The sequence below is a fragment of the Micropterus salmoides genome, unplaced genomic scaffold, assembly GCF_014851395.1.
Source record: "Micropterus salmoides isolate LMB-PRFRI ecotype aquatic unplaced genomic scaffold, ASM1485139v1 Ms_hic_scaffold_21, whole genome shotgun sequence".
NCBI lineage: Eukaryota > Metazoa > Chordata > Actinopteri > Centrarchiformes > Centrarchidae > Micropterus > Micropterus salmoides.
Genome location: NW_024041262.1, coordinates 21169672 through 21185111, shown reverse-complemented (window position 1 = coordinate 21185111; position 15440 = coordinate 21169672). Strand labels below are relative to the sequence as shown.

At 39.1% G+C, this 15440-nt stretch overlaps 1 protein-coding gene across 1 annotated transcript in view; it reads left to right on the top strand.

The window, feature by feature from the left end:
* tanc2b (tetratricopeptide repeat, ankyrin repeat and coiled-coil containing 2b) overlaps positions 1 to 15440 on the top strand; it is a 133633-nt gene that overhangs the window by 28933 nt on the left and 89260 nt on the right. Inside the window, 1 exon segment of the mRNA XM_038734910.1 lies at positions 5061 to 5165. Coding sequence (XP_038590838.1) covers positions 5099 to 5165 — 67 coding nt within the window. The 5' untranslated portion in view covers positions 5061 to 5098.

Here is a 15440-nt window from a genome sequence, read left to right as displayed (position 1 = left end):
TTCACAAAGACCGGTACACAGGGTCAGAGAGAGTGGGAATGAGAGTTGTGTATGCTTACACCCTCAGATGAAACATTGCTTCAGCTGTGTACACGGGTACATTTTTGTGTGTGTGGCTGTCTCTCTATGGCGACCTGTGAGTTTGAATGTGTGTGTGCTTGCTTGCCTACTCAGTATCCTGTCCTCTAAGATTTCATACATTGATTGCCTCCTCTAGAAAGAGACAGCAACATCTCTCCTTATTTTCTGCTCTGGCAGTTAGTAAACTGCTATAGCTATTGCCTTGCCTGGTTAGCTTACTGCTATACATATGGACAGATTTATTGGGGTAGAATGGGAAGTCCTTTGCATTTCATTCCTATACCCTTTCAGCTACACTATGGAGAGCTGACATGAAGTTACAATATGTACTTACTGAATCATTGCTTCCAAAGATTGTGATTTAGTATTAAAATCACAGAATGCCGTCTGGCCTGTAGGCTAACCAGACCAGATATAATAAGCAGCTCCCTGCTTATATTTTATGCTGAGGTGAAGTTGCAGTGACATGCATGGATACATGCGTAGATGCCCCTTCGCAACCATGGCTGTATCTCTAGGGATGAGCGTGCATGCCAATAGATCTGACCCACAGCCACCTTACACTCTCTTACCACTGTCTACATCTTGTCATGGGAATGCACATGATTCATACCAATGTACTGATTTCAGACAGAAGGAAGGCCTTGCGTGGTTCTGCATGATAAAAGCTCTCCTCATTTCTGGAGTGTTCATTTTAGTTGTGTTAAGTGTTTCAGTGTTATTTTATAGGACATTTGATGGAAATTTACAGTGTGAAAATTACTCTTAATAATACATAAGTTTGGATTGTAAAACATTTTTGACTATTCCAGTCAGCCCACACCACGATGTTGCCATTCATGGCATGTGTCACTGCTCAGCCACCTTGAACTAGCTCTGCCGCTTTTGATGTGACTAATGCTTTTCATCTGTCCCTCTGGTAGGTGTAAGGATCACTTGTGTCACCGTATCATAAAGCAGCCGTAATGATTGCCGCGATTAAGCTGGCTTTTAACTAGTTTTTTCCCACAGCGGAGGGGTGCCAGTTAATCCAACTGAAGTTGACTGTAGAGCGAAGACCCTTTATCACACATCATACAGATGCATTTACTGTCCAGTAAACTGCACAGGTGACGCAAAAAAGAAGGGGAAAAAGACTAAATCATTATTAGAAAAAATGTTAAGCAGCTAATGAAGCCCCCACGAGGATGAGGCTATATTTTAAGGTTTGCATCAGCCTTTACTATTAGTGCTACAAGCTCCATTATTTGAAATCATTTAGTATTTGGCAAACCATTATCTATTATTGCCAAATTTTTATTCCAGTATCATGCATTCACTGTCAAATGTAACACTAGCAAACGTGGGATCTTACAACCTAGCTCTCTAGCTGAAAGCAAAGCAACATAAAACTAGAAAGTTTTGGTAAAGTTAAAGTTATTAATTGCCAGGATTGGTCATAGGTAACTTGACATTAAGTCACAGCTGCGTTGGATGCCAATTAGACTATATAGCTTATACGAAATTGCACCCTCTTGACTGGAGAGCTGAAGTGTGTGCACCACTCCAATCAGGGTCAGGAAGTTAGATGAGTGTATATAGGGAGCATAGGGATCTTTCTAACATAGGGTCCACTCATTCTACTTTACATACAATGGAAAGAATTAGTCACATTGACAGTAACATGGGAATACAGTTAGAAACTAATACATTGCATCACATTTTTGCCCATTGTGGCACATTTAATAATTTAGCAAAATGGCAAATGTCCCTAAATTAGAGAATTGTCATGTCTTTTGTGAGTTTATTTGCCTGTAGCATCAGTTAATTTGCTGCCTCAGCTCAGTTGCCAAGAGAATTGTCAGTTTCTGATAACACATTTATAATAGACAGCCCTGTAGGCAATTTCTGATTCTGTTGGGTTTCTGTTTAGTTCACCAGAGAATAGTTGCATCAGGATCTGGTCAAATGTCACACAGAAAAATATCAGACTTTCCTTGAAGATATACTTATTCGCATCAGGGCTCATATTTTATTTAGAGGAACCTGTCACAATGGCTGTGTGACACTGCACTGCTTGGCAAATGAGGTCAAAAACATTCTTATTCTTATTTATTGTCAGTGATGGCTCTAAATCAGAGCAGTGTGTTTTTATGAGCAGTTTAATTATCAGCCCCTGTGATACAATCTCAACTGATAAGTCTGATCCTAGACCTAAATATAAAACACTAAAAGCCTATAAACCTTCATTTGCTCGATAGGGACATTTACTGGCACTGTTATTGACTGGGTAGAGGAATCATAACCGCTGTCAAATGTGTTATTAGATGCATCACCATCATATCAGACATCAGCGTCCTCTGTCACTGCCACTGATACCCCGCAATTACTTCTCTATCTAGCCTGTCAGTGGCAAGAAATGTATTTATTTAGTGTAAAAAGGTTGTTAAATTGGACAGAAATTTTACATATAATAATAATAACAATAGTAATACTGCCGCATGTACTTTCTAAAATTATTTTATTCATTGTATTTTGTATGCTCTGTTGTGGTTAGAATAGTGATGCCAAGATTACACTTCATGATATGAACCTGATAATGGCTTGACCTGACAGATGTGGGCGCTGTGAACCAAAATGAGCATCTGGCAGGACAATTGCTCATTTTGTCCCGTGTGGTTTGTCACAGTGGACGACAATCAACGCAGCATCTGGGAAGCCTCTTCATCACATTCTATCAAAAATATTAGCGTGTTAGTTTTTTTTTTCTTATCTCACCTATTTTCACAACTTCAGTGATGTTTTATTTCATCTCAGTGAACCTGTAGGTGTGAAAAACGGCAGGCAATGATTGGTGGGGGTTCAACGTGTAGTCTGGCACAGTAGCTCCCCTCAGGTTTCCCCCTGGTATATTTGATGTGGTTCAAATTGACTTCTCTTTCAGTTCTTTTTCTTGTTCTCTACACTTTGGGAAAATTGGCAACTGCCAGGACTGCACTCAGTTTTCAGTCTTGTTGAGACTTACTGTACAACAACTTTCTACTAAAAGCCACCCGGACAGATCAAACATGTTTAAAAATGTTGTCTAGGGCAGGGGTTCAAAAGTTCACCCTCATCACAATTTAGGATAATATGCTCTTGCATTACAGTCAAGTGTCTTCCCCCTGCCCCTACTTGTTTGGAGACAGCATTAGTCCATTTGGGCTTAAATCATTAAGTGTGAGAGCTAATTCTTCCTAAAATACTCAATTAAAAGAAAGGTAAAACCTTAAATGAAATAGGAAAATCAAAGATACATGTTCTATGGCTAAATTTCATCCCTCCTGACTATTATATCATATGTTGCCTCACTGTCATTGCCACTTCCCCAGTGTCCCTCGCAGTATTATGATCCTGGAAGCCTTTTTGGACTCCTCTCAAGGTCAGGAGGGGATTGGGAAAAACATTGGTTTGGCAGGGTTGGGGGATGGGGGGCTTTTTGAGAGCTTTTCCATGTCCTCCTCTTTGAGGTTGTTTTTAATTGTTTGGGTGAAAAGCTGGCTGCTCAGCTGGAGCTCGTCTGTGGGGCTTTGCTGAGTCACTCCCACCTAATGGAGAACATCTGCTGCCATGCTTTTTACTACTCACTGAGGGGAGGAATTAGTGGGAGAGAGCAAGCTGCAGTCAAGAAATGAAGACAATGTTTTGGTTTATGGTGTTGTCTGTCGGCGATGTACCTACGCTTTTGTACTGAAAGCCCAACCTCCACCGCCTGTGGTTTTACAATACTGTAACATACATTGTTTGTATTATGTGCAAAACGTCTTTTCAACATACTACATATATATTGGATATATTTTTTGTTAATCCAGGGTATATTTTGATTGGATTGATGATCTAAATAATGGATAAGTAACCCAGTTAATAACAATTGATAACAAGAATCCCATGCCAAAGAACTGATCCTCTGTGGTTCAGCAGATAGAGAAGTTGACCACTAATTGCTGGGTTGGCGGTTCACGTATCAAAGTGTCCTCGAGCAAGACATTGAACTCCTTATCGCTCCATGAGTGAAGGGGTGAATTTAGATAAAACACTGTTAAAAAATAAATAGTGGTCAAACTTTCTCATAGGAAGTAGGAGTAAAAGCATTGGTACTTCCTTGTTTTATTCCCTAATTATAAGGAAGCTTTTGATCTCGCATTTTGATGGAACATATCAGATTATGAGTATACAAGAATGAGAGTTCCCCATATCAGCATTTCCTGACGCATAACTCTTTTTTTCTCTCCTGTCTAGACAATCAGGTTTTAGTTATGTTGCTCTGATATCTCTAATTTGCTTTTAATGACTGAATTGTATTGTTAATAATGTCAGTTGGATCTCGCAGCAGACAGTATCTAACTAAACATGTTTTGCAAACCCTAGTGCGATCACATTTAGATTATTGCTCTGTGGTTTGGTCAGGAACTACAAAGATGAACTTGTGTGGATTTAAAAGTATCACTTCTAGGCTTTATAAACAAAATGAATGTATGCAACCCCCCCGACTGTCTGTATAGGCAACTTAATCTGAGTCATAATGTACAAACATACCATACAAGGCATGACAAAACAAAACAAAAACTCAAAATAATGCACAGTGATGTATAAAGCTATGGTTGAATAGAATCCCCTTCCAGGTCATATTGTTAAAACTAAAATTAATATTAGTTTTGAAAAAAACAAGTAAAGGAATATTTCATGTCTGTTTATATTAGAAAAAGAGCATATCATACATTATTTTATATTTGTATTTCTTGATAATTTGTTGTTTCTGTGTATGATTGTGTATTTCTTTGAAATTTGATGTCTTATTATGTTGTGTATATGTTCTGTCTGTTGATTGTGTTTTCCTTGTAATCTATTGTTTTATGCATCATTGTGTAGTGTATTTTTGTTCTTGGTATGTGTTTTATGTGGACCCCAGGAAGAGGTTTTAGAAATATTAATATTCATTGTCTTTTCTTCTTTCCCAACAGATTTTTCTGTAGTCTAGTCCAGGGCATGTGCTGCAGTCATGTTTAGGAACAGCTTGAAGATGTTGCTGACGGGAGGGAAGGCCAACCGCAAGAGTCGCAGCAGTGGTGAGTCTTGTGATGCCAGCCACAAACAATGACACATCTGCCTGTCAGCACACAGAAAATGTTCACTAGGTGTATTTTAGGAAGCAGGAACACACAGCTCGAAAGATAAAATGTATTTTGGTTCTTAAAGAGTAATCTGTGACTTCCAAAGACCCTTTAAAACCTGTTTTCTGCTTATAATAGATCCAAATCGGCTCATCAATTCTGCTGCTGAGCATTACCTCTTGTTGTGAGAACACAAAACTAGCTTTCTACTGCCATTTAACAATATACTTTGGTCATGCTATGTCATGCTGTATTGTGAAGATTTTTGTTTCCATTATACATGGATATGCAGCAGTTCATTTCTGCCGCCTTGATTGTTTAACCTTGCTCGATAGTTCCCAGCTCAACCAAGCTCGATTTACATCAGTTCAGTAGTTTTGTAGCACCTGCTTAATGTTGCTAAACTGTTATTTTGTTGCCGGAGGTTTGAGGTTTGAACCTATCTGTTTAATGATTGATTTTTTTTTGTTGTGCCATCAGAATTAAAGGCACAGTGTTAATCTACTTTCAAGGCAGTTCCTGAAGCTGTTTCAGAGTAAAAGCTTCCCACCAGAGGTCACTTTTTGCAGGTCGGGTGAACCTCAACACATCCCAACAGATTAAGTTTTCATACATTTCTGTTCTTGTTGTGTGTCAAACATGGTTATATTATACATATTAAAGTGCAGGTATCCGGTGTAATGCACAAGTTATCTCAAAGTCTGGAAGAGTCTTTAAAACATCAAGTCTTATCTTTCATTGATTTTTTTTTTCTTGCCTGCAATGGACAGTAACATCAACATGTCAGGAGACATCTACATCTATAATCTCAAAGTGTGATCGACTCATCAAAGTTGACTCATACTGGGCCGGGTTTAATTTTAATAAAAAGGTTAATCCATCCTTCAATTTTCCACTTATTTGGTCACGTTAATTAACTGATAATATTACTAGGAATTATTGTTAGATACTGCTGGGAATTACTGATATAAATGTCAATGTCAATATAAATCACGTTTTTAATAAATAATTGTAGGCCTTGTACTGGTTTTCCAGCATTCTTCCAGTATGATCAAGTATTAAATCTAATTTGATTTTGTAATAAAAAGGTCTTGCATTTAATTTGGATTTAACACTGCAGAAACCCTGAATACAGATGTCTCTGCTTAATCAAAAACATTTCTCTGTGTAGTTCACAGACCAAGCTGTACATCCCTTTTAGCCAACAGTCAGGTGAAATACCTATTAAAATGCATTAGTTACTGGAAGGTCCTTGTTAAAGCCACATGAAACCTTTTGTTCCTACACATGCAATACTGTCACTCAAGCCTTCTAAACTCTCACTTAGAGGAACAGGGTCTTTGATGTGGTGGATAATCACAGCCAAAAGCAACACTTGGGAGAGCGCATTTTGTAACTGTACAGTTGCACTTAGTTGAATCTAATAGTTTTCGGGATATTGCCAAGCCAGTGTTACAACCTCCACTCTCTTAAATGTCTCCCCAGGATAGGGTCTTTTATTATGGTGTGAAAATGGGCCCTCTGAAGGCTTTCGTCCAGCCACCCACTCGATTTGCACAGATGAAATAATTTTGCAAAGCTGGAAATATCCCACATTATATTATGTCACCATCTCTTCTCTCAGCTTCACAACTTCAGTGGATGTGTGGATGAAAAAACTGGTGTTTGAAACTTTTTGGCAGTGGTTATTTATACAAAGGATTTAACCAAATAGCTCACCGAATGTTTGATGATCAGTTACAATTTTATGCACAAATGCAGTTTGTGTCACAAAAAAGTACTTTTTCAATCTTAAGTTATCGAGTTAAAATATTCATTAGCTGAACCTTTCCCAATATTCAGTTTTTGAATGTCATATAATTAATTCTCTTAGACGTCAGGGGGCCAGGCTTCATTTCAGGGCAAAAATATCCCTCATATGACATTTGACTTCCTGTTTATTATCAATCTTACTCAAACTATTTGAAACCCCTTTTCCTCGTCATGGAACACAGGGCATCTACAATGCTCTTATCTAGCATCTGCTGACTTTTACTAGAACTGCTTTTCAATGAATTCATATACAGTACTTACAGTATACAAATTGCATCTTTTGATTCGTTCGCTTATATTGTCATGTCCTTTACTGCAAGGCTTCAAGGCTGAAGTGAACTTGCTGCTAACGAAACCTACCTCCCCTCTGCCTTCAGTGTGTTTGTGTAGTTATGTGTGAAGTGAAGAAGAGACCAAGCAGTAGCACATGACTGGAGTACCCTCCAGTGTTTTGATATCTGTTGCTGTCACTTTGCAGGGAATCCACTACTCCCAGCAGACGAGTGCTGATCTTACAATCTGGCTGCTCCACTGAAACATCTGTATCCCGCAGTTTCCTACAGTTCGTGGTACATATGTACACGCTCGAATGGACAGACACACACACTGCCACCACAGGCACTTTTAGCCTTTATTTAAAGACAGACCCAGAAATACTGGATATGCACAGACATGTTTTCTCTTAGCTGCTCTCCCAGTTTTCCAAGGACATCTTGAGGACTTGTTCTAGCAACCCTGACTTATCAGCTTATGACAGACAGGGAGCGCTAGAAAGCTACATGCCACTCCTGCTACTGTGGGAGGTGCACTTTGCTCAAAAAGAGGACTTGTCACTGTAAACTGTCTCTATAGACTGCCCCCAAAAGCGAATGCACTGGCTGCTGAAATTGGTCTTTATTTTAAATGTGAGATTGTGCGATAAAATGTTCGTCCCGTGTTTGATGCAGTTTCAAGTAAGCTTGTTGCTTCATGAATGCCAGAGCTCTGAAGGGGAATATACTTGCTAATCTGGAGACAACAGATGAGCCAGCTGTCCCTTGATCTGCACTGGAGAAATTGTGTAAGCCCCAAGTTACTAAGCTGGTGAATGGCATTTTTTAAATTGAATAACAGATTAGCTGCTCAGATTGCTGTGATGCTGAATTATATGAATCTTTATTGTGACACACTCAGGGAATAGGTTGTTATCTCTCTGGAAACTACAGTGTGTAGTCTGTTTTGTCTTCAGACTGTTATTTTTCAAGATATAATAGGCTAATATAATAGGCTACTAAGACACTGTTTGTCCTATGAGACATTTTTACACCTGTTGTTTGGTTCATTTGGTCTGATCTAAGAACAAACAAGATACACCGTCGTCTTGTAAGTCTTGTCTGGTTTGTGTTCACACTGACTTTTTACAAATGAACCAAGAGCTGTAAGCATTAAGCCATACGGACTCACAGCTCATTGATTGGATGGTTTTTGGCGACTGTCATCCTGCATCATCATCGCTACATGGACCCACGTGGGGGAAATCAAATTTCAGAGACAGACAGCAAGTCATGTGCATTTTACTGAGCCGTATGTTTTATTTATCTCAGGGAAACTACATTGTGTTTTGTTCTCAGACACTGTCATTAATAGTTGAGTCAGTCTGTAACTTACTGCTGTTCTACTCAGTCCCACCGCTCTGCGATTAATCAGATGCCTTTTAAGATCTGAAGTGAATGTTCACTTGAGAGCGAGAGCATGTATAATCTCTCAGCCTGAGATTCAGGCTGTTTAAACAAAAAGGACAAATGTCTTGCAGTTACGGCAGCAGCAGTGTTTAGATATCAGATATGCTCTGAGTCTTTTCGTTAAGACACATATCATGTAAGGCTTTCATTGTGACAGACTGGCCCTCTGTTACTGTTGCCTGTGGCAGTTTAATGTACAAGTACACCCACTTGGAAAGCCAAAATGTGAAAAAGAAGAAAAATGTCCCCTCATGGTCTTGGATAGTTTACATTGTGCCTTCTAGCTCGAAAATGGGGTAGCATGGAGGTGTTTGATTCAATTTTGACTGCTCAGTCTCCTTCTTGCTCCTATCAGTGGGTCTAGACATGACACAAAGTCAATTGCCTGACACTGCAATTACAGTTTATGGCATTGTCTGATTGGAAAATGAGAAATGAGGTTGAAAGGTTGGGGTGTCTGGACAGGGAGCTGTTGCATGACTAATAAGCACTAAGAGAGAGGGGCTTGAGCGTGGCAGTCTAGCAGACCGGATGCAGTTTCCACACATGCTCACATCAGGAGCTGGAATTCATTTGGAATAACAAGATTTAGCTTTTACTCACCTGAAATGGAATACAATACACTAGTGCTACATGGACCCATGTAGGGAATTTAAATTGCAGAGACTGACAGCAATCATGCTTTTTTACTGCATCTTATGTTTTATTTATCTCATCTGGTGTTCACAAATTTATGAGTGAATTTATTAGTGACCCTGGTATGTCATAAATCCCGACAGACAGAAAAGAGACAAAAAGAGGTAGTGTATGGTCGCTATCTTTCGCTCACTTTTATTGGGGAACTGATAAAATACAGATTATGACCCAAGCTCAAAACACGTCTTTCACACTGCACTCCTGTGGTGACGAGCATACAGGTTACCACAGTTACAAAATTATCTTGTACTGTGTAAATAAAGGCTAAACATTGCTTAAACTGTACAGATCAGGAAGTCGCTTTCTTCGCAGATCAGGATCACCAGATGGATTTAAGCTTTTGAATTTTGAAACTTTCACACCACAAATTAACCGTACCAGAGTTCACTTGGATGTGGTCTCGGTCCAGTTGCTTAGTCTGCATCAGAGTTTGATTGACAGGTTCATACAAGTCCAATTGAACGCAAACACCCTGGAGGCTGATGGAACTGTACCAAACAGGTTAGGTGTCAACAGAAATCTAAGCACAGTATAATCTGTTTGTTTGATTAATTCATATAGTATATCACAATGCCACTAGTCTGTGTTGTGCTGTTGATGCACTGAGATGCTTGTAAGATGAAGTGGTGATGGGTTGACTGATACAAATAGCCTCTGTAGATTGGAGAAGGCCCTCTTGTCCATCTGTTCTTATTCTGTTCTTCTAGGATCGGGAGAATGATGTTAGCTGTTAGTTAAAAGCACTTACTAAGAAACGGTTATACTAACTTTATACATCTAGGTTCATTTCAAATAAAAGGTAAAAAGGCCTGTTTTCAAAAATGTCAATATATCCGAGAACACACCCCTTTTTAAATTCATCTCACAGCAAAGAAGCAGCCACGTTCTTCCCTTCAGTCAGTCGTGGAACGTTCCAGTAACTCGACAAGTCTGAAGGCAGCAGGTGCTTGACAGGAATCAAATCGGTCCCCCTAATCACAGTACACTAATTGATGGCTCATTTTCCACAGTGGTGGAGAAATCTAATTAGAGATCATCAGATCAGCAAACATGCTTTGAGCTCTAAGACACGAGGAGTGACACAACAGCCAGTTCTAATGCAGTGTAAACGTAATTATTATCAGTCTTAAACTACAGATAAGACCACCTGCACTGGGCCATTCTAGTCAAGTCGAAATTGGAAATTTTTGTGTGTTGAATATAACACAGGAACCTTAAGTAGACCGTTTTAACTGCCATTGTTATGCTGCTCTTTTATATGTCACTATTCTAAGCTTTTGCACAATTCTTAGATCTAATACTGTATAATTTGATTTTCCAATATACTAGTTTTATATTTTGTGAATAAAGTGGAAGTTCTAAACCAGTGAAAATAAATAAATGGTATATTTCAGTTTGTTTAAAGCTAAACATACAATTGCTATGTTTTGGAATTCCCTTGAGTAACAATATAGCCAGTGGTTAAATTAACTTTAAGTTACCTTTTTATGGACAATCTAATATTTTGGAGATGAGACCGGGTTTATGAGCAATCCTTCTTCAGTTACAGTCAACAGTTATTTCCATATTGTTGGCCATTTGTGTACCACACTAGCACCCGTTATTTATTTAATTTTTATGTTTACTTATGTATAATTAAATTATTTTATCTGTTAAGTAGTCAGTGCACTTATATGCAGATGTTACATTTACATATATATTGCTACTTGCATGCAAAGCAATCTATGGAATATCCAGTGAACATTAATGACTGCGTTTACTGCGTAGAAATCAATCATTCCACCTATCAGATAGATGTAAGGGGCCACAGGAGGAGCAGCAGCAGCAGCAGCTTAACTTGAGCTGAGTCTGGCTAATCTCCACAGAGCGACAGATTGGCACCTACTGCTCCACAGAATGTCCTCTTCCGTCCCGGAATAATGAACCCAGGGAAAAAAATGAATGGAGGGATTTCAGTGGACCAGGTTTTGATAACAGGAACATTGTACTCCTGCAGAGGGATATCACATTTAGCCTCATTCACTACAGATTATAAAATGTTTGGATTAGATTAGATTCAACTTTGATGTCATTGATTAGAGTATAAGTAATGAGGAAATGCAGTTTAGCATCTAACATTTTGTTGTGATATATACTTGATTTTGTCTTTAATTTTGACATTGTCAGAAATGTTCGATGCTTTATTTTAGGGCTTCAACTAATGCTTATTTTCATTATTCTATCTGCAGATCATTTTCTCAAGTAATTGATTAATCGTTTGGTCTAAAAATTGTGAAACATCAAATTTCCTACAGCCCCTGGTCGTGTCTTCAAATGTCTTTTGTATGACCAACAGTTCAGAAAACCACGGATATTCAACATACAGTGATTTAAAAGCAGCAGATCTTCACATTTCTGTTGTATGATTCTGCTGAGTGTAGGTTCATCTATAAACTCCTTTTTTATTCCCTTTAAATGTGAACATTAAGTTGCTGTCTAAACACATCTGTAGACGGCAGACAATGAATCCGTGAATCAATATGGTACACAGCTGTCAAGAGCTTTGACCTTTGGTTACTAAGGACAAACAGGCTGATGTCTACTACCTCCTCGAGCTTTACTGCAACGTGTCATTTAGACCTTTTCCTTCAGCTGTTGACATTTATTTCTGAGGTCCCTTTGTGCAGTAGTGACTGAGTAACTGTGCTGCACCAGATGCTGCATGCTAGAGTAAAGTTGCTGTGTGAAGACAAATTGAGATGCTTTCTTATAGATATGCATGGGTAATACTGTTTTCCTGATCAGAGAGATTAATTGTTTAAGGAACTGTCAAACAGTGCTTATTTTCGGCTCTTTAGTTGGTCTCTCTCTCCTAAGGACTGCCTTACATATTTTCCTCTTGTCTCTAGAAAGCTCATTATCATTAACAAGTATGTTAGATAAGCATGGAGTTGGTCTGTAAAGGTTTCATGAGTGGTGACATGAAGGGCCATTAGTAGGAAGACCTCATCATTTCCATGCCTGTGGCCTCTTCAGCCGTTTCCCACAACAAAGAACAGGAGAAGTTGCAAGTCGCGCAGGGGTCAGAGATGATATAACCAGTGTTGACCAGGAGTTTGAAATGGCTCCAACGCTGCCAACCTCAAGCAGACACCTGTGGCCTCGTCAGTGGGTATCCATGGTAACAAAGCTATAACAAAACAAAAGTGTCCTGAAGGTCAAGGACAATTCAGATGGGCTGTCGAGAGGGCGGGTGTCTGAGAGAAGACGGGCCCGAAGTGTCAGCGGTGGCACTATGCTATCTCGTGGAGTGTGGGAGGCACTTATGGGCTCATCATTACGGTTCAGTGGCGCCACTTGATGCACATACCACCCTTGTCATAGCCACCCATGTGCCTCAACTGAATTGGCTACTTGAAGAATGTGACAGCCTGAAACCTCTTCTATGATCCTTTCTGAGAGTCATGGTGAGAGCAGGGTGGTTGAAATCAGTATCATGATATTGAAGAGTTAACTCAAGATGTTTTATATGAGATTTATATGTGCAATCACTTTATTATACTTTCAATTTACTCTGGTGCCAGTCTGTAGTGTTCATTGCAATAGCGGTTCTTTGGCTTTTTCCAAAGAGAATATAGCAATTCTCTCCTCTACACGTTTAGAAAATCTGTGACGTTGCCTTGTGCTCCACACCCTCTGTAGTAATCATGTTCACCCCAATCAAGACATACAATAGAAATCAACTCTCATTTGGAGTAAAAAAGAAAAGAAATAAAGAGACCAGGAGCGTTCAACCAACAGTAGTTGGGTTTTAGTCATGTGTGAGTGAAATGTGAGCTGTTATGCTGTATGTAGACAGCTTTATTGATTATTACTGAAAACGTGGCTGAAAAGGGTCAGATTTTAACATATTTTTGATATCTAAAGGGTTGTGTTAAAGCTGAAACAGGATGCTAAGTTTCTTGGTAATGTTTTTCTTTCAAAAGAATTAACCACCAAAATGTTTAGTCAATTAATTGATAATTTGATCAACAGAAAAATAATCGTCAACAGTTTTGATAATCAATCATTTTTGTCATCTTATGAAGAAAAAGTAGGTGTTTGAAGCGCTCAAATATCAGGACTTGTCTCTTGTCTCTGTTATATATCATTTTAAATTGCATATCTGTGGTTGGAAAAGACAAGGAATTCAGGTCTGGCATCTTAAGATTTGACATTTTATAGACTAAATGATTAATCAGTTCAGATGACTCAGTAATGGAAATAATCATTACCTGCAAATGTGGTGTTTTAATAGTGGTGGTGGAGAGTGATGACTAACATGTTGCTCCATAATCTCCCATAAGAGTTCAGTTCAGTTGTGATGCACTGACTGTGCAGGCCATAGCGTATCAATCGCACAATTTTCATCAAAACATTCAGTGAGCTCTCCTCCTCCGTTTGGAAGCACCTGCATTCGTATATCCACTCACAGGCATTTGACATGTCACAGTAGATGAAGCACAGGTGTGAATAATAAAATGAATGATGGCTGAATTCCATTTAGCTGCTTCAGTTTCAGGGTGTAGGTACTGTGCATGCTGGCTCATGGCTTACTGGACCACCAGCCGGCATTACTGTAATTAGCAACACTGCTTTTCCTACTATGACGAGTCAAAATATCTGCCGTGAAATAGTACTACTTATTAAATTGTTCCTTTAATTTCTCACCTGTCTTTGTACAGTACATGTAAAAGAAAACTTTAAAGAGTGTACGTTATTTCAATTGCAGAATAAAAAAACAATACTGCCAAGTGCAATCTTTGCTGTAACAGCTAGTACTCACTGCTGCCAATGGTACTCAACTGCACATTGTTCCTTTTGTATCATCATTGGCGCAATAATCACAGTGAAGCACATCCTCTTATGCTTTTTTGCTGTAGTACACTGATGTGTGAAAGATTGCGTGAATCATGTCTCAGTTTTTCGAGCCACCAGTCTGCCTTCTGCATTTAGCAGTTCTGGTTTGATTGCCATCATAAATCTGCATTAACGACCTGATACATGTCTGTACAAAATCGGTACAGTACATGTAGGACTTGTTCCACCAGCTCTAAGACTGCCCACAGCAGGATCTTGAATATCCCACTGACAGACACTGACATTGCTAACTGTTTGACGGCTGTTCTCACAATGTTCCGAGTACTTTCACTTGCTGTGTGGAAGTACAGTGACATTTAAATGGAGACCAGCACAAGAGTCCGTAGCTGTGTCTCTCCCTTGCAGCTCTTTTGTAAAAGCCGTGCATTTTAGTTCTAGCAGTAGGGCGTGGGCACCGTGAAGCGTGGGTAAAGAAGCGTTGGTCTAACCTCTCCTCCGCTCTCTGATCACAACGTCAATAGTGGGAAGTCTCACTCTGTCTAAGTGTGTCAGTTACCCTTGCTCTACTCTCTTTCCTGCTATCCCTCTATGGCCTATTCCTCTTTTTAATTTCCTTGTGATATTTTTGACACTGGCTCTTGTCAGGAAGTTGCACAAAAATCTGACTTTGATTGTAAAGTGAGGGTGTTTGTTGCATCCTTCCGTCTGATGCTGTATGCTGGATCTGTGTCAACTCTCTACTTAGTGTTGACGGCTTGATTAAAGGGACGTGTTCACTGAAGTGTGACTGATATTTAGCAGTTGGCGTTACTGTGACCTAGATATTGTGTCCTTTCTTAGGTAGCGACTGAGCGGGGATAATGATGGCAGTATTCTATAGTCATGGAAAGTGATAGGCTTTGAATTTGTGAACACTAGTGAGAAAATTCATACAAGTATTTGCTGCGTTTTTGAGTGATAGCTTGATAGTGGCGTATTGCAGCAGGACACACAACTTTTGTTTATGTTTATGAACATAAAACCCGAGTCCTATGTGTAGCTATTTTTAATGTTTATTTTTGTCAATGTCAATTTATACATTTTTCAATTAAGTGAAAAGTAGTATAAAATGTATTACAAACTGGATGACTGTCGTTTATCCCTGACAACTACTGAGCCAACT